The sequence below is a fragment of the Rhinatrema bivittatum genome, chromosome 8 (assembly GCF_901001135.1).
Source record: "Rhinatrema bivittatum chromosome 8, aRhiBiv1.1, whole genome shotgun sequence".
NCBI classification, from domain to species: Eukaryota; Metazoa; Chordata; class Amphibia; order Gymnophiona; family Rhinatrematidae; genus Rhinatrema; species Rhinatrema bivittatum.
Genome location: NC_042622.1, coordinates 98,173,454 through 98,195,534, shown reverse-complemented (window position 1 = coordinate 98,195,534; position 22,081 = coordinate 98,173,454). Strand labels below are relative to the sequence as shown.

The 22,081-nt window shown below is 40.9% G+C and overlaps 1 protein-coding gene across 6 annotated transcripts in view; it reads right to left on the bottom strand.

The window, feature by feature from the left end:
* The window catches only part of LOC115096719, a 29,707-nt gene extending 8,015 nt beyond the window's left edge, over window positions 1–21,692 (bottom strand). Inside the window, exons 1-7 of one of the 6 annotated variants that reach the window (XR_003858131.1) lie at window positions 21,440–21,692; window positions 20,979–21,074; window positions 19,732–20,256; window positions 19,043–19,222; window positions 14,511–18,460; window positions 13,170–14,006; window positions 11,341–11,469 (exon numbers count right to left, since the gene is read on the bottom strand). Coding sequence is in view for 4 of the 6 variants with exons in the window: in XM_029611746.1 (XP_029467606.1) it covers window positions 10,661–11,348 (688 nt within the window). In the remaining 2 variants the exon portion in view is untranslated. The other 5 variants (XR_003858130.1, XM_029611746.1, XM_029611750.1 and 2 more) reach the window with 5 other exon arrangements.
* Between the last annotated feature and the right edge of the window lie 389 nt (window positions 21,693–22,081).

Below are 22,081 nucleotides of genomic sequence, written 5' to 3'. Positions count from 1 at the left end.
AAGCAAGCAAATAAGTAACGGGGCAGTGATAAATATACCTGTCAGCCATCAAACACAGAAGCGAAGTGTTTTGTTGCAGTCCCTGAAGCAGCGATGCGAAACGTGCGTCGGACTGGACTTTAAATAACCACGTTTCTTTGAAAGTTTGAGTCACGCCGAGGAAGGTATCACCCCGATACAGAATTTTTACAAAAATATTAAAAATACTAAAAAATATGCAAAAAAGAATAAAGGACTTGGGCCAATGATTAAACACGACCTGAAGTGGCAAGACCTTAAGCTAAAATATGCTGGTATGCCCGCAGGTGTTATGATGGTCCTATAAATAATAGCACATTGACTAAGAAAAATTACAGTTGCATGACGTCTTTTTAGTGATAATTGAAATCACCCAATATTACTGTGCTGCTGATTTTGTTAGCTTCCCTAATTTGTTTTAGCATTTCATTGTCTTTTAGTTAATTTCGGCGAGGTGGGCAGTAATACACCCCCACTACTATTTTATTGCCTTTTTCATCTGGAATTTCTATCCATAAAGATTCAACATTGCACTTTGTTTCCTGCAGAACTTTTATCCTGTTTGACTCAATGCTCTCTTTAACATATAGTGCCACCCCTCCACCAATTTGATCCATCCTATCATTTCAATATAATTTGTACCCTGGTATCTCAGTGTTCCAGTGGTTATCCTCCTTCCACCAGGTTTCTGAGATGCTAATTATATCTACCTCTTCATCCAATGCTATACACTAAGGGGTAGATTTTATAAAAGTACGCTTGCGCATACTTTTGTTCGCACACCAGGCGCAAACAAAAATACACTGGATTTTAATAGATACGCGGTATCTTTTAAAATCCGGGGTCAGCGTGCACCAAGCCGCGCAGCCTGCCTCCATTCCCATCGGAGCGGCCTCACAGAGAACATTCCTTCCACCCCCCCCCCAGCACCTTCCCCTCCCTTCCCCTAACTAACCCTCCCCCCAGCCCTAATTAATTCCCCCTCCCTACCTTTATTGCGAAAGTTACGCCTGCCCAAGGCAGGCGTAACTTGTGCGCGCTAGGCCGGCTGCCGGCTCACCATGATCCGGTCCGGGGGCTGGTCTGGAGGCTGTGGCCATGCCCCCGGAATGCCCCCAATGAGAAGCTGGCCATGACACGCCCCCAACACGCCCCCAATGACGCACCGGCTGCGACACGCCCCTGACGCGTCCCGGGGCTTTGTGTGCACCGGCAGCCTATGCAACATAGGCTTGGCATGTGTAGGGGGAGCTTGGGACAGGTTTTCGGGGGGTACACGTGTATCTTACGTGCGTACCCCTTTGAAAATCTGCCCCTAACTCTCCAATCTTATTTTTTAGACTCCTACTGAAGCCGAGTGCCACTCTTACCTGCACACCATCCCTGAGTTCCAGTACACGCTCTGGTTCCAGCCTTGCCTGCACTCTGTACCTGACAGTCCAAGCTTTTCTCCAGCCTCATCATGCCATCCCTTGCGACTTTGGAGGTGATGTCCACTTCTCTCCATCCGAACCAGAGATACAACAGAAGGGGGTTATGAGTATTATCCCCTTATTTTATCTCAGTTTGATAATTTTCCTTGATATAAGAGGAATTGTTACAAATGCATACATTAGCATCTTATGCCATGGAATTGAGAAAACATCCACTGATAAGTTTTGAGCTGGTATCTTGGAACAAAAGAGTGGTAGTTTGTAATTGTTTGGAGATACAAAAAGGTCTGTTTGCAGAGTTTGCCACAGCTGGAAAAGAAATTGTATGAAGTTGAGGTGAAGAGACCACTCGTGAGGCTGAAAGCGAAGATGCAAAGTATCCACAAAAACATTGTCCTTCCAGGGTAGATAAACTGCCAATATCTGTATCTTCCTTGCTATTACCCAATTCCATATCTTGAGCGCTTGCTTGCATAATCTTACCAAGCCTGTTCCTCTTTGTTTATGTAGAACATGCTTAATTGATTGTCTATCTGTATTGAAATCCAAAACAACAGGAACGGAGCAGAGAAAAATGCACTCCAAATATCAAATATCCATACATCCAAGGAGATGCAACAAAATTGATAAGGTCCAAACTTCAATAAATTTATAGAAAATAAATTGAGAACTGTAATATTTGACACATAAAGAATGGAGTTGCCGTTTTGAATGCTAAATTAAAGAAGAATTATTTTCTATAAATTTACTGAAGTTTGGACCTTATCAATTTTGTTGCATCTCCTTGGATGTATGGCTATCTGTATTTGAAACACTGATTGTTATAACCAGGTTTCAAAAACCAGGAATGTTGCGAAAATAGACTTGAGTTCCAGGGTACTGATGTGCAGATTGGATTCTCAATTGTTCCAGGTCCCCTGAGAACAAAGGGTATTTAATGGACTCCCCAACCATGAGGTGAAGCATCTATCATCAAAATTTCTTGTTTCTGTGATAAATGAAAGGGCTGTCCACAAAGTAGATTGGATGGTTTTATCCACCACTGTAAGGAGTATTTTTTGTGATATCAATTGCAGATGGTGGGAGCTCCTCAGCCTCAGCGGTTTTAGATAGGGGAAGGGCCCAGGCCTAAGCCTCAGTGCTGGGCCAATGCCCTCCCCCTATGTAACACCAAGGGGCTGGGGAGTTCCACCACAGCTCCCCACTTATATCTTTCCAGGATCCTGCTTCTAAGAGCAGGATCCCAGGTCTCAGTGCTTTAAAAATGGTGCTAGTTTGGCGCTATGCCCCAGCACCATCCCAGGCAGTTATTTTGGCCAGAAAGGTATCAGGCCTGGCCAGGGCTGCCAGAGGCCCTTTTTTTTTGTTTTGAGATTTTTTTCCTTTTTTAATTTTTTTTTTTTTTTGTTTAGCAAACCAAACTGAAAAAAAAATGAACCAAACTGAAAAATGAACAAAAGAAAAACAAACAAACAAAAAAAAATCCAAAAAATGTGGGATTGTACATTCCTAGCAGATTTACTATAGATCCTAGGGTCTATAAGGTGTTGATTACATAAAGATATGTTGTGCTTGGATTCACTGTAGAATGTGCTAAATAAGAAAAGACTAAAACATTGATCTTTCTGATATGGGCAGCTACAATTGCTAACCATTTGGGAACTGCTACCAAACTAAATGTAAGAATCAGATTCTGAAACTGGTGACCTTCTATAAATTGAATCTCTGGTATTTCATGTGTAACTTGTGGATAGGAATATGCTTGTAGGCATCTTCGAGATCCAGAATTGTAATCCAATTGCCTGCCTTGAGCAAAGGAAAAATAATGGATAGGGAATTTTTCCTTCTTTAAAAATGTTTTTGTTTCTATTATGGGGCAAAGGCCTCCTAATTTTTTTTGAGGATGAGAAAATATCTTGAATAGAATCCTTTTCTCTCCTGTGATTGTGGTGCTGGCTCTATTGCTCAACCTAACAGAGAGTTTAGGTATTGTCTGAGACTTTGGAGCTGATCTGATCATGAGGGGAAGGAGGACTGTATGAAGGTGGAATGGGACCGAAATTTATGCGATAGCCATTGCTGATCATTGTGTGTACCCAATGGTCTGAAGTGATTAGGGAGGCAGAAATATTTGAAGCTTTTCCTACCTACTAGAAGGGTTTGATGAAGTAGGGAATGCTTGAGAAACTGGTAGTCAAAAACTCTGGTTTGGCATTTGAGGGACCTTTTGAGGTCTGTCTCTAACTTAAGATTTGGGCTGTTGCTGTTGTTCAAACTGCTGTTATTGCTGATGTGGAAATGAGTATTGTTTGTAGTATTAATAGGGATGATATCTTTTGCAAGAATAATAATACAGGGAGATTCACTCGAAAGAGGCCCCAAATATTCTGTTGTAATTTCCGTTAGGATGAAGCAATCTGAACCAAAAAAATATGCTACATACCTTGACATATGTGTAATATTTTGCATTACATGTGATACTGGAAGTGATCACCATTTTCTGCCAGACACATTTCGACGCGGCGCCTACCTCATCGCTCTGACGTGGGGGCATCCCAGCTTGTTCGAAGCTCCATATACTGAGAAGCACATTGCATGTTGTTTCGTTCAGATTGCTTCATCCTAGTGAGAGTTATTACAGAACATTCAGAGTCTCTTTCAAGTGAATCTCCCTGTAGTATTGCCTTCTATACATAAGCTATTGGTATCTCTCTTGAGCAGATGGATCTATTGTAGCTGAAGTCAAGGATTGCATAGGAGTACAGTGCTTTTTTATTATATCTACTGCTTCCTTCACTTTATCACCAAATAAGTTGTCACCAGAGCAAGGGGCATCTGTCACCTTATGCACATCCTCCCTTAAACGCAAGGCTTTAAGCCAAGCAAGTCTTCTGGTGACCACATCCATAGCAGAAGTTATTGAAGTTGCATCACATGAATCATATATATAGATCAGGTCATATGCTTAGTGCATTATTCAGATTCATCTAAAAGAGAGGCAATTTTGTTTTGATCTAAATGATCTGATTCTTTTGTCTTCTCTTTTGTAGAGTGTTATACAGGTACTGCACCATCTGTAGCTAATGAGCTGTAATACTGTAATATTCAACTGCAAATAGAATGTTAGGAATTATTAAGAAGGGAATGGAATGGTTAATAGAACGGAAAATGTCATAATGCCTCTATATCGCTCCATGGTGAGACCACACCTTGAATACTGTGTACAATTCTGGTCGCCGCATCTCAAAAAAGATATAGTTGTGATGGAGAAGGTACAAAGAAGGGCAAACAAAATGATAAAGGGGATGGAACAGCTTCCCTATGAGGAAAGGCTGAAGAGGTTAGGGCTGTTCAGCTTGGAGAAGAGACAGCTGAGGGGGGATATGATAGAGGTCTTTAAGATCATGAGAGGTCTTGAACGAGTAGATGTGACTCGGTTATTTTCACTTTCGAATAATAGAAGGACTAGGGGGCATTCCATGAAGTTAGCAAGTAGCACATTTAAGACTAATCGGAGAAAATTCTTTTTCACTCAATGAACAATAAAGCTCTGGAATTTGTTGCCAGAAGATGTGGTTAGTGCAGTTAGTGTAGCTGGGTTCAAAAAAGGTTTGGATACGTTCTTGGAGGAGAAGTCCATTAATGTAGCATGGGTTCTTCTTAGTGTTTGGGTAATTGCCAGGTTCTTGTGGCCTGGTTTTGGCCTCTGTTGGAAACAGGATCCTGGGCTCGATGGACCCTTGGTCTGACCCAGGATGGCAATTTCTTATGTTCTTAACATTGTAGATTGATTTTTTTTTACACCAGATATGTACAATAGATTAGACTGTTTCTCAGGTGCAACACTAGAAAATATCTTATATTTCTTTGCTTTCTTCATAGGTGATTCCACTATTAGAGAGTCATGGGGAAGTTGAACCTTGGTATGTTTTGGACAATGCTGAACTTTTACATTAATATTCCTTGTAACTGAGATATAGAGAGAGGACCTTTGTGAACCAGGACTGCCTTTGGTTGTTTCAGTAGCTGAATAAATGTAAGACACCTTGAAACTAGTCTGTTTTTTGTCAGTCTTCCTCCAATTTAAAAGGAATTGACAAATATTTTTTGGAGAAACACAGGAAATGCCATATCCTCAGGAGGAGTGGAACTTTTAGGAGGTTGTGGAGATAGATTGGATGCAATCCTGAATGGTGTTAATAAGAATGAAAAGAATAGACCGAATCTGGATTGAAATTGACATCACTAAATGGAGACTTTCTTCGCAAGGACTCTTCTTTAGGAGATGTAGTACCAGGCTGTGATTGAACTTTTTTATATGGGATAGAATCCTGTCATTAAAGTTGCTTAGAGAACCTTTCCAAATTTGGTTTGGTTAAGGCAGCTAGTACTGAAGTAGTAGGCATATCAATCATATAGGATTTGACAGAATCTGACCATAGCTTTTGGACAAATAAATGGTACTCAGAAAGAGGAGGCAAAGGTATTACAGATTGAGCCTTCACGGAAGATGGATCAAACTCCGGGTCTAGTATTGTAGGAAAACCCCCATGTTTAGATGTAACAATGAAGTAGTGGCACTGAGCCTCCATATCCGTATGTAAAGGCTTCGGTGCCGAAAGCTTTGGCACCAGCTCAGATGAAGATGATGGGACCATGATCTTCAGCATCAACTTAGACCTAGATGATGGTGTTAATGTTGATGGCATCATTTTCTTGGTGCCATATGTTCATTATTTGCCATTATATTGTTAATGCAATGCTCATTAGACCTTGGTGCTAAACGGGAAATTTCCCTCTCTCTCTTACACTTGGAGCTGTGTGAGGGAAGCCTGTCTCGATTCTCTTGAAAATCTGAGTCTTTGGTTCTCAATTTTTTAGTGGATTAATTCTCTTTCTCCAAAGGCGAGGACAAATATTATTTAAGCTTCATGTCCTGAATGAATTGTGGGGGACATTTTACCACATGGCTTGCAATGGGAAGAGTCACAGGTCAGTCTTAGACATCCAAGACATATGTCATGAAGATCCTGACTGCCCATTTTGTTTTTGGGTTGGTTTTTTTTTTTTTTTTTTTTACTTTATATGCCTTTATTTGAAATTTCATATCAAGAACAATTGATAAAGGAATGGGATATGCTAAGATAAAACAGGAAAAAAAGATTACAGAAGAATAAAGCATACATATAGCCATTCCATATTAAACCAAAAATTTGGGGACTAATTAACTAAGAAAAATACAAGGAAAATAAGTTTAATGCAGATAAAACAATTATAATAGCACTGGAATAGCGCATTAGTTGGCAGATCTTGAAATTACAAATGTTTCAGATACAACTCTGTTTTGCAAAAATCCTAGTTGGTCTGCATTAAAAAAAAAATCTGGCAGGACCCAGGGAAATTGAAGAAGAAAAGAAGTGCCTAGAGTTAAAACCCTGATTTTTTAAGCAAAAATGATTTATGTCTTTGTTGAGTGGCTCTAGAAACTTCCAGAAAAAGTAAAATCCTATCACCAAGAAAAATAATCTTTTAAGCTTGAAAAGTGGAATATAAATCAAATCAATAAATAAATAGAAACATCTACATAGTCCAATTTCTGCCTGATTTAAGAGCAAAATGTATTAATAATGTAGCCCTAGAGTCAACCTCAACTTGAGACATCTGCAAAAAATCAGTTAAATTGGGACCTCTACAAGTTCACAGGGAGTCACAGGAGTGCTTATAATTTGTCCTCCAGTGATATTGCTAAGAAGTTAGATAGCTTTACCTAGCGTCTCCATCTTAAACGGCCCGGTATCTGTCAAAGCTTCAATTGGTTCCATAAATAGGATAGCAAATTGGGAAGACGCTTGGTTAGCATTTACTTCGGAAGAAGGACGCTTGTTCCAAAACACTGCAATGTCGGGTGGAAGTTGAGGTTTGCACAACGGAAGACTTTTTTTTTGTCTATGTGCACTGGTGCTCCGAGAAACCTTTCTGGTCCCTGGATTGGACTACAAGTTTAAGATAAGTTCAGCTTGTGCTTTAATAAAAAGTATTTTACTTGTAAAAAAAAAAAAAAAATATGCTTAAAAAAGAACTGCTGGCTCACAATATGAACATTTACATTTTTATAATGACCAATGATTATACCTATGCACGCTTGGTTTGCCAGAAACTCAAAATTATTCGTGTCTGACAAGTACAATATAAAAGTCATTAATATCATTTAATATAGCAAATCCCACAGCACATCCAAGATATATGTTTTATGAGTGAGATCTTTAAGTGATTTGTATTTCTTGTAGCAGCATCCACCAAAGAAATGGCCCCATGTCAGTCACAGATTCTGGAGTAATAAGAAGAGGTGCCTGTACATCCGGGATTAGACTAGAACTGATCCTTCCAAAGCTGATTAGGTTTAGTACTATTAAAATCTGCACTGGAACTCTTCATAAAAGCCTCAATCAATGACTGAGTCATAGAGGAAGAGGCCACCAATCCCAATGGGGTAGGTCTGATGGACCCCTTTCCTTTTCTTCCCCATATCTATGATTAGGCAAAAAAAAAAACAAAAACCAGGAGATAAGTTATACTCACAGGGGTAGATTTTCAAAGCGTTACGTGCGTAACCCCAGAAAACCTACCCCTGCCTGGCGGTGCACGCAAGCCCCGGGACGCGCCTATGTCCCGGGGCTTCAAAAAAGGGGCAGGCTGGGGGTATGGTGGCGGGCTGGGAGCATGGCAGCGGTCTGGGGGCATGGCTGAGAGCTTGACGAAATAAGGTAAGGGGGAATTTAGGTAGGGCTGGGGGATGGGTTAGATAGGGGAAGGGAAGGTGGGGGGGGGGGCCATGTGCACTCCCTTGTGCGCGCCGACCCTGGATTTTATAACATGCGCACGGCAGCGAGTGCATGTTATAAAATGTACCCCGCACACGTAACTTTTAAAATCGGCCCCACAGTCTCTACGGAGTCCACTATTCCCGCTACAGAGCAAATGTTTCAGTACAGGCACACCTCTTTGGTGCATGGCTTCAGCTGCACGCTAGCGATGGTCTGCCCGCGGTGCACTGGGTCTTAAGTAAGGCGGCTGATGCTCATAAGATGATGTCAGATGCCAGCACCTCTGATCAGGGAAAATTCCTCCCAAAGGGCAAGAGCGATGACGGGCAGGACCAGGTAGAGGATAATGACGGTCCTGAAACAGCCCTCCTCACTGCCCATTTTGTGATGACACTTTGAGCATAGCTCGAAAGGCTACTTATCCACATTGGATGACTTTGCATACATGGTTTGAAAAGGTTGAGGTGAAAAAAATAAATATTTTTTTTAGTGAAAAATACAATGAGAAAATGAAAGAATGAGATGAATAATGAAAAAATAACCCAGAAAATCGCTTTGATCTGAAAAGTGATTAATAAACAATTTTAAAATAAAATAAGAATATAGTCCAGTGACAGGAAAAGAGAGAGATCCAAAACTGACCATATGCTTCAGCGGACAAAACAGACTGAGGAGACTTGTGTGGCAATGGCAGCATGGCTCTCCCATGCATGTCCAGAAAGGTTTTCTTTCTGGGCAAAGAAAGAAAGCATACTCTGTTACGGTGCTCCAGATGCATGCTGGAACTTATTCTCATTTCCCTATTGCATTCTCTAAGAAAATCAAGACTATACACATACATACACTAGAAAAAGGTGCCCTGCATTGCTCTGGTAGTCTGGTCTAGAACAGCCTGTTTGTGTGTGCCTGCATGTTGTTTGGGTGTGTTTGCCTATGCGAGCCTGTGTGCATGTGCAAGCCTGTCTGAACTTTTTCAAGTTCTGCCTGCTTGTATGAGCTTGCATGCCTACTTGTGCATGCTTGGATGAGCTTGTGTGTGCTTCTGCAAGTGTGCGTTCTCATGCACACATGTGCAAGCTTTTGCACACTTGTGCAAGCATATGTGTATGCCTATAACTGCCTGTCCCTTTCTGTGGGAGCATGAGAAGACAGGAATTTGCAAATAGAGCATACATTATCTGACATTGCTCGAGTTGTCTGGTCAATAACAGCCTGTGTGTATGTATGCACATCTGTACCTGTGATCATAAATATCTCTGCCTGTGTGTGGAGATGGGGGCATGTGCCTGCATGAGTTTGGGAGAGCCTGTATGTGTGTCTGTCTTTATATGGTTGTGCATATGGGTGGGTGGGTGCCTGTGTGTTTGTGACAGTCCCTGTGAGTGTGAGTGCCTCTGCCTGTGTGTTTGTGGGGGGGGTGCCTGTGCATGTTTGGGTGTGTGAATGCACTTGTATCTGTGGGTGCCACTATCTGTGTGTGTGGAGGGGGGTGTGTCTGTGTATGTGGATGGGTGGGTGTTTTTGGAGGTGTCTGTATGTGTGTCTGCTTGTGTGAATGTTCCTGTGTACATGTACATGCATGTGAGAGTGCCTGTGTGTGGCTTTGTGCGTTTATGATAATACCTGTGGTTGTGGGTGCCTCTGCGTGTTTGCAACAGTGCTTTACAGACAGAGCATATTGTGCTTGCACACTGCTCTCTGCACCTTCCACTATTCTGAGCACCATCTGGGGTCCAGACAGACATGACAGTATGACCAACACAACTGACACAATCAATCATTATATATATATATATATATCACACAGACCCACATGCATACACTATATTTCTTTGATGATAAGTGAAGAATTTCCTTGTTGAACTGAATTTATAAAAAAGAATTTTATAGAAAGCAGAAAAAATAACTTCTATATGATTTTATCCAGCACATTCCTTTCTTTGCAAAAAAACAAAAAAAATCCCATGGCATTTTCTGTTGATATCTATGGCGTGTCCAATAAAGGACTACCATTCTTCTATTACAGTCCAGGGTTTACACTTCGCATCGCCCATACCAATAGATAGGGTCAACGTTTGGCTCAAAGAGTAAGAGTACTGTTGGTAGACTTTAATACTTAAACTAGATGGACAAAGAGCAAGGAAAGGACTCAGGTCACGAAGGACTAAGGTTAATCCAGGTTTTACACAACTCTTACTAGTTTATTTCCATGATCCTACCTATTTAAAGAGGAAAACTTTAACTACATAAAGCAGAATGAAAGAAACAAACACTACCAACTCGCTTTAGCTGTCCCATGACAAAGCTCATTTTTAAAAATGTGGATATTTTTATTAAAGAGTTACTATTGAGATAAATAATAAACAGTCATTCTTTTTCTCTTACCAGATTCCATATTCTTCATTTTCATAGGGTGTGTTGATTTTTCTTCACTAAAAGAGGTAGCGAGGGAACCTACATCACAATTTGGAGACATCACCTCAGCCCTGGAACTTGACTCGGACGCGGTTAAGTCTCTCTGGTCCTGAGAGATGGAAGACAAGTCTGCCTTTTGTGAACTTTCAAACTCTTCTTTAACAGGAAGTGAGTTTTTTGTAGATAAACTCCTAGGCACCTCGACAATAGGGAGCAATCCTGAGGCAAGTAACAGTCTAGGTTCTTCAGGTGTAGGAAGCAAACCTGGAGCACTGGAGCTTTTGGAAATTCCTTCCATTTTCGTGGCACCTTCATCCAAACGTTTAAAGAATGTGCCCACAAATCGATTCAAACTTTGATCAGATCGTATGCTTTCTTTTGGCACTTCAGAACCAGTTCTGTTATTTGTGGACATTTCATTGTTGGAATCCCAAGCTATTACTGCTCTATTAGATGAGTGTTTTGGTGAAGCAGCTTTAGGATGATCTCCAATACTCTTCGATGTCTGGCTCAAATGCTGAACATGTGCTTTGTCTAAAGAATCCATCTCATATTCTGTCTGAAAAGCATCTGTTTCCCTTTTTGATAATTCACAATGAATGGGATGCTGTGATGCCAAAGGAGCAGCGGCAGATCTTTTATCTGGAGAAGCTTCCATCTTTAAATTGCATTTTGGGCTTCTCCATGTTCTATTGGGCTTGTAGTTTTTTTCCTCTGTTTCCAGCTCCTTGTCATAGCACAAACAATCAACCAGATAATTAAAGTAAAGATCAGGCCACCTACAAGAGAGAAACACACATGCTAAGAATCTATATACTAGGGCCACAAAGCAGAAATACACCTGGCTCTTGTATGTTTCTTGGATTATGTTTCATGGATGACACAATCACTGCAACTATTGGAGCCACTGTAATCTCCCATCTGCACTACTGCAATTCACTCTATACTGGAATCCCAAACAGCCTAAACCACCAACTACAGCTCATTCAAAATGTTGCAGCCTACATGATAATGAATGTAAGCACATTTTAACACATAGAAGTGAATTTTAGAAGCCCAGCATGTGCCAAAATGGGGACATATGCATACAAGTTGAGCTTGCATGCACCAACTGAGTTTTAAAAGCTGCCCAGATGCATGAATATCTCTTGCTGTGTGCACATCTTAAAACTTTTCAAACAGGGGTGGGGTGTAGGGATGGACTGGACAGGACATGGCTAAGAGATGTGCATGTAAATACTTGCGTGCCTGGGCATGTGCTCAGATCATCTGCCATGTAAGTTTACTTCTCTTAGCAATGAGGTGTAAGAAACGTTTTTTTAAAAGAGCCATTTGTCAGGGATTTAAAGGGTCCGGGGTAACTGGGAGGAGTGCAGACTATCAAACCAGGGGGTTGCAGGGCCTAGTTGTTAACTGGGCGAACTGGTGAAACTGGCAATCATGTGGACGTGTGCCCCTTTTAAAATTCCTTGACTTATGTGGTAGAAGTAGGATTTACATGCATAGGCGTGTGCCCATAAAATTGGGTGCATATATGCATGCGTTTAGGCTATTTTATAGCATGTGCTCAAATTATAAAATGGCTGCATATTAGAGTGCATGTCAGCGTACATGCGCCATTGTGCACCCGCACACAGGTATGAAAGTTACTGTTCCTATGCCTATCATAAAACTACTACATTGGCTCCCAACACTCTACCATGCCAAATTGAAACTCCTGACCATGTTGCAGTGGCTCCTGTAATATTTTTTCTTGAGGAAAAACTTAGTGAGAGAAAATATCTCAAGGAAATGGGAAAAGATGCAATGGCAGCCCCTCTACATGGTACTACCATTGTCTTAAGGGGCCACCAGTGGCTCAAAATGACCCCTCTCCTATCATGACAATCTCCTCCCGGGGGCCTGGTTAGACCCCACTCACTCCACTGCTGCCACTAGAGGTGGTCAAGCAGGGGCAAAAGTAAAAAAAAAAAAAAGATTATAAAGTCATGTATATATATATTACTATTTATGCTGTATATTCATGCTCTCTATTTATGCTATCTACATACACTCCCATGTCTTAGAAGAATTCCCTAGTGTCTAGGTCTAAATATCATGCAATATAGATATAATCACATGATAAACAGATTTTTTTTTCAGCTTAGTAAATATATCCCTTAGATTGTAAGCCCTCTTGGATAGGGAAATATCTATAATACCTGAATGTAATCTGTTTTGAAGTTCCGGAAGGTAGACTATAAATAAAGCCAGACTTGTGACCTCATCTGACTGGACAGTGACCCTGACTTATTCCTGGTCCACCTTAAAGTTAAAGGTGTAGACCAGGAATAAGGCTGCAATAGATATTAAAATCATAGCAAACTCCAGTATGTCTTGTGGTAAGGCTCAAACTGTGTCAATTAAGTAGTGCAAAGAGAAGCACAGACACACAATCACACCTTTGATGTTTTAAAGCTAGCATCATTACTCACATTACCTATGAAGCCGTAGACTGAGTCAAAGCTGATGTTGTTTTTCAGTTGGAGATCCTCCTCTGGAAGTGGAAAGCCACAAACTTCAGGCCCAGCCTTCAGTACCTGTTGATGTTTCACATGCTGTGGGCTCTCACAAAGTAGCTCTGCAGGATTTTGAACTTTCTCCTCCAAAGGGTGCAGAATCTTCACCAGTTTACAGCTGCAGTTCCAAGGATTTTCATTGAGCAGTAAGGAAGTTAGAGAATCTGAAATGCTAGGGAGGGTCACCAACCTATTCTGCGTCAATTTAAGATTTTTTAATTCCTGTAAAGGTTGGAAAGCATCCTCACTAATGAAGAATATTTCATTTTTTGATAAATCCAGTTCTTTCAAAGAAACCAGACCATAAAATGTGTCAGTATTAATATATTGTATAAAGTTGTCAGGCACAGCCAGTTGATCCAGCTGAACTAGGTTTTCAAAGGTCCTGGGAGGAAGGTAGGTGACCTTGTTAGCAGATATGATGAGTTTTTTGAGCTGCCTCAAGTCGGACCACCAAGACAATTTCAAAGCGTCCAACGCATTCTGTGAAAGAAAGAGCTCTTCCAACTTATGAAGCCCTGAGAAAGCAGATGCAGACATCCCACAGCTGTGTAGGCGGTTCCTGCTGAGGTCCAGAGATTTTAGGACGCTAACAGCCCCTGTGACAAAAGTCATATTTGAAAGGGAAGAAACCAGAAACCCAGTTATGGACAGCAAACGGAGCTGGGAGAAATTCTGAAAGGAACCTGGAGGTATAGTGCTGAAATTCCCATCTCGCAGAAGTATTTGTTCCGTTAAGGTTGGTAAACCTGATAAAACTAAAACAAATAGAGAATGTTAACGTGAATATATGAAACCCTGAAAAAGTGTGGCATATTGGCACCAAGGCAGAGAGGATAGTTTGGGAAAAATAGTGCACGTTCTCCTCCCCAGTTGTGCACTTCAAAATGAACTCTCTCCTCAGTTAAATGTAATTGATAAAGGGCGTGGGGGTGGATAAATACCAGGCGCTATGAAACTGGGAATCAAAGTCCCAATAGCAAAGGAAAGTTTGCAGGCACTCACCAAAAACCACGGAAAAATAAAATGAGAAATATTCCTTATTGTTTTGAAAGAGAAGGGTGAAGACGTCACCGAAGAGAGCCTTATTTATCACTGCTTGCTGTAACAAGTTCCCTAGTGCAGCATGGTTCAGCAAAAAGGAAAAAAAAATGCTAAAGAAAAGATGAATAATTTAAAAAGTTCTAAAATATCAACAAAAAGGAAGGGTGACAATGCCTTGACTTTAACTTGTTGAAATTAAGAAGTAATGGTGGGCTTACCTGAATTCAGCGAGGACACATGCTCACATTCTGCAAGCGTTACAGAACAAAATTTACATTTTGCAGGACAAGACTGTGAGGCTGCTTCTTCTAGGGAGATCATTAAAAGGAAACTACAGGACATCCATATGCCTGATATACAAACAAAAAAAAGCATTAAAAAAATTCTAACCATAAAAATATTTATATATTGTCAATGTGCAAGTAACCTTAACCAATGTATATTCTGTAACATAGAACTTACTTTACATTTCTTGCTTTATTTCAACTTACTGCTCTATATAATTTGTTGTAAACTTATGATCGCTTATTATCTATATTATGCGCACATTACTGTCAATGTTGATAAAAAGTATGTGAGCACATTTTCAACATTTGAAAAGCGCTGCTAATTTTGATGCCGGCATCAGTTCCTCTATCATAGGAACTGTCCGGCCCAGGGTGCTGAAAAGCAGTGAAACCCTCTTTAATAATAAACTCGTTTTACTGCTCATTCTTGTTTCAAAGGCTGGATAGGATTAAATCAAGAAATAATGGCCGAGAGGTTCTCACACTGAGTCTAAGTTTTTATCGGTCAACATTTTGTGAAGCATTTCTCGGCAGGTTGTGATACCTTATAATGGACCAACCTAACAATCATCCTAAGGTAACAACGTTTATGACAGCAGATAAAGACGCAGTGTGCACAGCATGTTGCTTAGGGTAGTAACTAGCTTCCTGTGTGTTACACCCTGTGTCTTCTGTTAAGGGAACTGCTGCTCTGTGCAGGTTACCCCATGCAGAAATATTACACTTAAAATTTAACAAAGGTTACCTCTTTTCTTCATTTCCATTCTCTAACCACTGCAGATTCTCTATGTTTATCCCATGCCCTTTTGAATTCCATTACTGTTGTTCATCACCTCTTCCGTGAGGACATTCCATGCATCCACCACCCTTACCATGAAGAAATATTTCCTGACATTGTTCAAGTCTATTCCCTTGGAATTCTACAGCTTCCTTTCAATCGGAACAGGCTTGATTCTTGTGCATTATTTATGTCTTAAAGTATTTAAAAGTCTGCATCATAACTCCCCTCTCCTCCAGGGTATACATATTTAGTTGATATTGTACCAAACTTGGAGACTACAGATGCAGTAGACATATGGTGAATACTGGACATATGGAGAAGGTATTTGTGCAGTCCTGAAAAGTTATTATACAGCAGCACCTTTTAATAATTGCATAATGTTCTAATAAAAGCGATCATAACATATAAAGAATTAAAATAAATATTCTCCAACAGACTATTAAACTTCTGCCTGACATTTTCATGATACTGGTTTTATAATCAAAACTGCCCAGACTGTGAAATGCAACTTACCGCCCATCTCGAGAAAAGCAGAAAAATCTCAGCTTGCCCTCAGTGAAGTGAGCTGTCACTTATCACAGTATTTATGCATTAGAAAGAAATGGTCCACTGATTGCACAGCTCACCTCTGTTATTATATGTGATGTATTAACAGCAGCAAGCAAGTTTGGGCAGGCAACTGACACAAGGTGGAAAACTTTTGTGATGATATTTTGAGAAGTCATGATCACATTCAAGGACATATGAACAAAGAGGCAAACAGGAATTTAAATATTTGAATCCTTTCAGCAAGTTATCCCTTTGTACATTTACCCATACCCACTACTATAGGTTTTACGACTTCCCTTATATGCAGCCCCATTCCATCCTAAACACTGTAGGCCTAGACCCGAGTTGGCCTCTAAGGATGTACCGACAGGTGTGCAGCAACACACCTGTGAAACAGATCTGAAACGAAGGATTATTTTACAACAAGGAATCTAAATTATGCCAGATCTTTGTTATGGTTATTTTATTAAACATTTTTAAAGCTTACACAACTTTGGGGAAAAAAAAATCATACAACCAGAAGACCTTAAAAAAGTAATATATTAATTAAAAAAATACAAAATGACATAATGAAAGCGGAAGACAAAATGAGGTATAATTGTTAACTTTAATCCAGCAGAACAGCCCATAATTGCCAAACTATTTACACTGTTCAGAACTTATTTAGAGATCACACACATGTACTTAGTTGTAAAAAAAACGAAAATATTAACAGTCTATAAACTAGATCCCCTAGATATTTTTTTAGTTTTGCATTATTAAGATACATGCGATTACTATTGTGTCTACAATGGCACTATTTGGACCACTAAAGGGCAATTGCTAGCTAGCATGAACCCTTTTTATTTTTGGCTTTTTACAAACGTGCATAAATATAAAAAGTGCAAATATATATACATTTATTTAAGTATTTTATTAATAAGGCAGGAGACGGTGCGACTTTAGGATTGCTTAATTAAGTGGACGGATAAATTTTTGCTACACCCCAAAATATATTTTTTAAACAAAGTTTCTATTGTCGTTTCTACAATAGAAACGACTTTATACTATACTTTATATACACTATGCGTAAAGCAGCAGCAAATCAAACCATTGCCTTACTAAAGTACATACTATTATATTTCCAAGAAAAATAATATTAAATGAGGAAAAAAAACCAGAAGAGCCGATCTGTGAGCTAAGGATGGAAAGCCTAGTTTTAAGTCAGATGGTCAAACGTTGCTTTAAAATCTCTTAAGACGATAGGGAGACTAAGTTTTTGATAGAAATCAAAGGTCACTGGGACTTGAGAGAGGACTGATAGCGGTCCGGTGCTGATGGCTCTGCTTCCACCTTTCCCGCGTCCAGCGGCCATGATTCTCCACCACCTCGTGTAACAGATCGATGAAGCTGTAGTCATTGTTTTCTAGGAACGAATCGTCAGCTGGCGAGCCTGACTGGGCACTTCTGTCTCCGGAAGGCTGCGCCTGCGTCTCGTTCTCAGGGGCGCGCTGCACCCTTTGCCTGCTCTTGAGACCCCTGGAGTCTTTCAATATTTTCTTCCCGAACGATAAACCGACATCTCCCGTGCCCATGTCAGGCTTAGCTCTTCTGGGGGGTGGCAGGCCTAGCTTGTCTAGGGCTCTCTCTCCTGCACTACTTTTTGCTGCGACATCGTACGTTCTTGGCAAAGGTTTCCTGAACGCGCTTAGGCGCAGGCCAGCGAACTCGGCAGCACCCCCCGAGTCCGAATTCCTGTTTGCTACAAACAAACTCGCGAGATCGTCCGAAAGAGGCAGCTGGGCCTTCAGGAAATCCGTGGGGGACAGAAAAGGGTTTTGATCTTGGTCCCGTGACCCTTTCACTACCGGCCAAGTCAAGACCTTTCTAAAGGAAAGAGGTTTAAAGGTCGTGCTCCCAGGCCCCGCATCTCCGCCCTCTGTCCCACGCGGGGATCCCACTTCGGTCGCAACACTTAGGTACAGGAGAGGCTCCCCGTTCTCCGCGTTTGCGCTGCCTCCACGTTCATCGGTCGAACCGGTTTCCCGCGCGCTCGGGCGCTGTAGGGGCTCCTTTAGCCGAGCCGGTGTGTCCTCTGCTAAGCGTGCTGCCTTGCCCGCCGCTGACGGGTCGGCATCGGTGCTCACCAAGGCCCTTTTAGAAATCTCTCGCAAACTATTAAAGTACCAGAGTTCCGTGGCGCTATCCGAGTCTGGACTTCTTGCGCAACTTTTCTCGCTCAGAGTGTCACGACCTTGAGACTCTGCTTTCGGCTTGCGGCAGCTCAAACCTGCGCCTACCCTCTCCGCTGTAACCAAAACGGCCGAGGCAGACTTTGAACGAGCCTGAATGGGTTTAACTTTGGGCTTGCTGTCCATCTCTTGCGCTGCCTGCAGCCGCTCTCCAATCCCTTCCTTCATCCTAGCTGCCTTCCTGGCTGGATTAATAGTGGAGCCTTTTCCTTTTTTTCTGATTTCTTGGAAATCAGTTTGCTCTTTATCTGGTTGAACTTGTTTATTACCTTGCTTTTTCTTCAGCAATAGGAGAAATAGGACCAGAAACGACAGTAACACTGCAAAGAAAAATACAAATTAGAAACCAATCAAAATCTGGTACTGGAGGTGTGCATGCATTTCACATGTTGTTTATCGAGCTAGAGAGTGAAAGCTGAAAGGTAGGTAACTACAGGTTGACTCTTGACTTTCTGCTTCCTTTACACACCTCCAGAAATCTCACTTTACTCAGTTGTGTCGGGATATTTGCGAAGCCTAAAAGCGCTTATGAGCACCTGAGATTCAGAATTAGTCTTGCGGTTTCTAGAGCAGGTGGAGCATTACGGCAGAAAGAAAATTATTGTAGCTACTCAACCCATAGCGCCTACGAGTTAGAACGTCTAGGTTTCGGGCAGAGCTTTTCTAGGATTCTGGGCGTATTCATAGACTACAGCTGAAACAGCTTCCTGTTTTCTAAAGCCAACAAGTCAGCCAAAAAGTCAAGCACCGTGGCTGGAGTGGGGGTGGGCTGTGGCTGCACAGATGGCATTAAAGACACCCAAAAGGAAAACAATGTTCCCGCTGTCAAATGACTAATGTAACAGGCTGCATACTAACAGCCCACTTTTGAGCAGTCCGAGTACTCTGACCCCATAACATACCTAAACAAGTTAATATTGCTGGTAACCCGATTTTACCAAACCTATTGTCCAGTGATGGCAAGATGATGAGCTCAGAGCAGTTAAAGTCGGAGACATTCCAGACAGGAACTCCCTTTAGCTCAGCTGGACTATGACACGTCACACGTCTAGCATCTGTCAGCAAGGAGGCATTCAGCAGTTCTGAAATACGAACACCGCAATATTATATACAGATAGGAACAGACTGATGTTTCATAGTGGCCTCGGTAAGAAGCATTAATAAACATGTGGTCAGTGTGGTATTGCTTGCCATAACATTAATTTTGCACTTCTTATTCAATTAGTAGTGTTGCCGCACGCTATGGAATCTGTGGCTTGTTTTATTATTTTAACTACAACAACTCTACACCTACAAATGTAAAATTGTTATGGCCTTAATAATAAGCCATGTTACTGGATAACCCCCATGGTCATTCTTGGACGTATCTAAGCCACTGAAGGGGGTAATCACACTTGAATTACTTCCAACCTGACCCTAACGGTTCAGCTAGCCGCATTGTATTCACAGCTGGTACGAGTTAAGGCGAGAAAGAAGTTGAAAGGCAGTGAAAGGGATACTTTATAATCTATTCCACATTTTCTGTATGTCCACTTGGCTATAACCTATTGACCACCGGCAAGATGCATTTTTTTAATTAAGTGTACATTACCTTGCAGAAAGGTTCCGAACTCCTGAAGCTCACATGAACAATTCCATGGATTGCCACCCAGTTTCATTTTGGGATACTTAAGAGAACCGAACACATTTATGGTTAAGCTAGATATATTGTTATCTGAGAGATCAATGAAAGTCCGCCTAGGTAAATCGCTGAAGCTCCCACTGGTGATTTTTCGAATTTTATTCCTTTCCAAATTAAGCGAAGTCAGATTAAAAAACCCGGACAACATGGTGGGTTTGATCTCCTGCAGGTCATTCCCAGACATTGAAAGGTTGCTTAAGAGAGCTGGATTGGATAGCCAAGAAGGGGAAAGCCACGTCAGGTGGTTGTCATATAAACCAAGCTTGGTGAGGCCTTGGAAGGCATAGAAAGCCCCAGGTTCAATTCTTGTAATACCGCTGTTAGCTAAAGTTAGACTGCTGACAGTTTTCAAGTTCGGACTTCTGAACACGGTGGAGTTGATCACCCCAACCTCCTTCTGAACAAAGACAACGGATTTCAGATTTTCTGGGTAATCTAAAGAAAACATAACACAGGGTATGTTCCACACGTGAGCAGGTAATACGTCAGGGATTTTTTTTTAAGTCTTTACTATGATCTGTTTCCTTTTCGTCTTAAAGACAAAAAAAAATGTTTTAAAATCATTTTCTCCACTCTTCCCAACCCTTACTGGTTTTCAGCTAGTGCTTACCTTCTGGGTTTCAAAATAACAAAATATATTAAACTAAAATGTCCATAAATTGAAAGTTCCGGTTACAAAATCACAACATTAATGAATTCCAGGACTGGGCATTTCCTTTGCAGGCGCTGGTAGGATTCGGTCCCTCAACTCTCAGCTATCCAGACTTACCTAACTCTGCTTTTGAGCGAACATGAAAGCAGGAGTTTACAAAGATGATTGTATAACACCAAACAATAAGCATTTTTTTAAAAAAAACAAGATTTTTTTATACTTGTGTTGAGCATATTAAGGTACAAAGTAATTTACACAGACTTGAATGATCGGAGTGCACAAAACCGTTTCCCCCAAAGACGACCGAGGCCCATGCTTTTACAGTTGTTAATCCAGTCATCTTGTTTAGCATTATCATCTATACAATTTTAGCCCGTTTAGTGCGGAAAATATAAATCAGCAACACAAACTCATTTTCTGCTTGCAAACCGGGAAGTTTCTATTCACTTTTCAGATGCCACTCCGATCTTTCAGTATGAAACAAACACAAAAAAATGTAACTCACCGTTTGGAATAGCAGAACAGAAATATTCCGCTTCTAGTGCACACTGGGATGATGAAAGCCCCATGAATCCAAAGAAAAAACCAATGCCAAACTGCACTGAAAAGTACATCTTAAAGTTAAAATATAATCGAGAAAAGCATTGCAACGATTCATTAGTGATGTTAATACTAAAACATTAAGAGCCCCAATTCGAAATTTCCTCTCTCGTTTACACAACCTTAAAACATTTTATAGTTACAGAAGTACTAGTACTACCGTACCTATATCTGCAAGACCTCAAAGCTCGCTTAGAAGTCCCTAATGTGACAACTTATCATTGGTAAGTTGCAGATATTGCACATATGGTAAGACCAGCACATCAACACTGAATTGCACTTAAGTAACAATTCATTTTATATGGACAGGGCACCCCACACTTTAGTTTAACATTTATACAAATAAAAGGAAGTTAGATGACTTACATTTCATGTTTGTGCTTCCCTTAAAGATATGACAAAGGCATAAACCGATTTGTTTCTTTTGGAATATCAAATGACTGGGATGCCCACCTCCGATAAAAAGTATTGATGCAACTGGTACGTGTCAGTTCAGAGACAAGTCGAGACCTGTGGTTTATGGTATCCTTGGGTAACCATTGTGGAAGGCTGAGTTGCAGTCAACACGCTTGACCGGTGGTGGGTATCAGCTTAGCTTTTGAAGGTACTTTTTTAGACTGATGATAATTAACCAGCACTCCAACAATGAAGTAAATCATTCAAGACAAGAATAGTTGCCTTTGCATGGGGTTTGATCAGGTACGGGGGTCTTCCACAGAAGCTAACCAGCTTGTAATTTATAGCTCTCTCTTCGTTAACGGGTTTCTGATCTGTTAAAACAGTTTTAATTGTATTCTTTGAAATCAGGAAAGGGGTAGCTCAACCAACCAAGAAATTTGAAGGTTGCATAAGAACATAAGATATGCCATATTGGGTCAGACCAAGGGTCCATCAAACCCAGTATCCTGCTTCCAACAGTGGCCAATCTAAGTCACAAGTACCTGACAAGTACCCAAACATTAAACAGATCCCAGCAACAAGCAGTGGCTATTCCCTATTGATTAATAG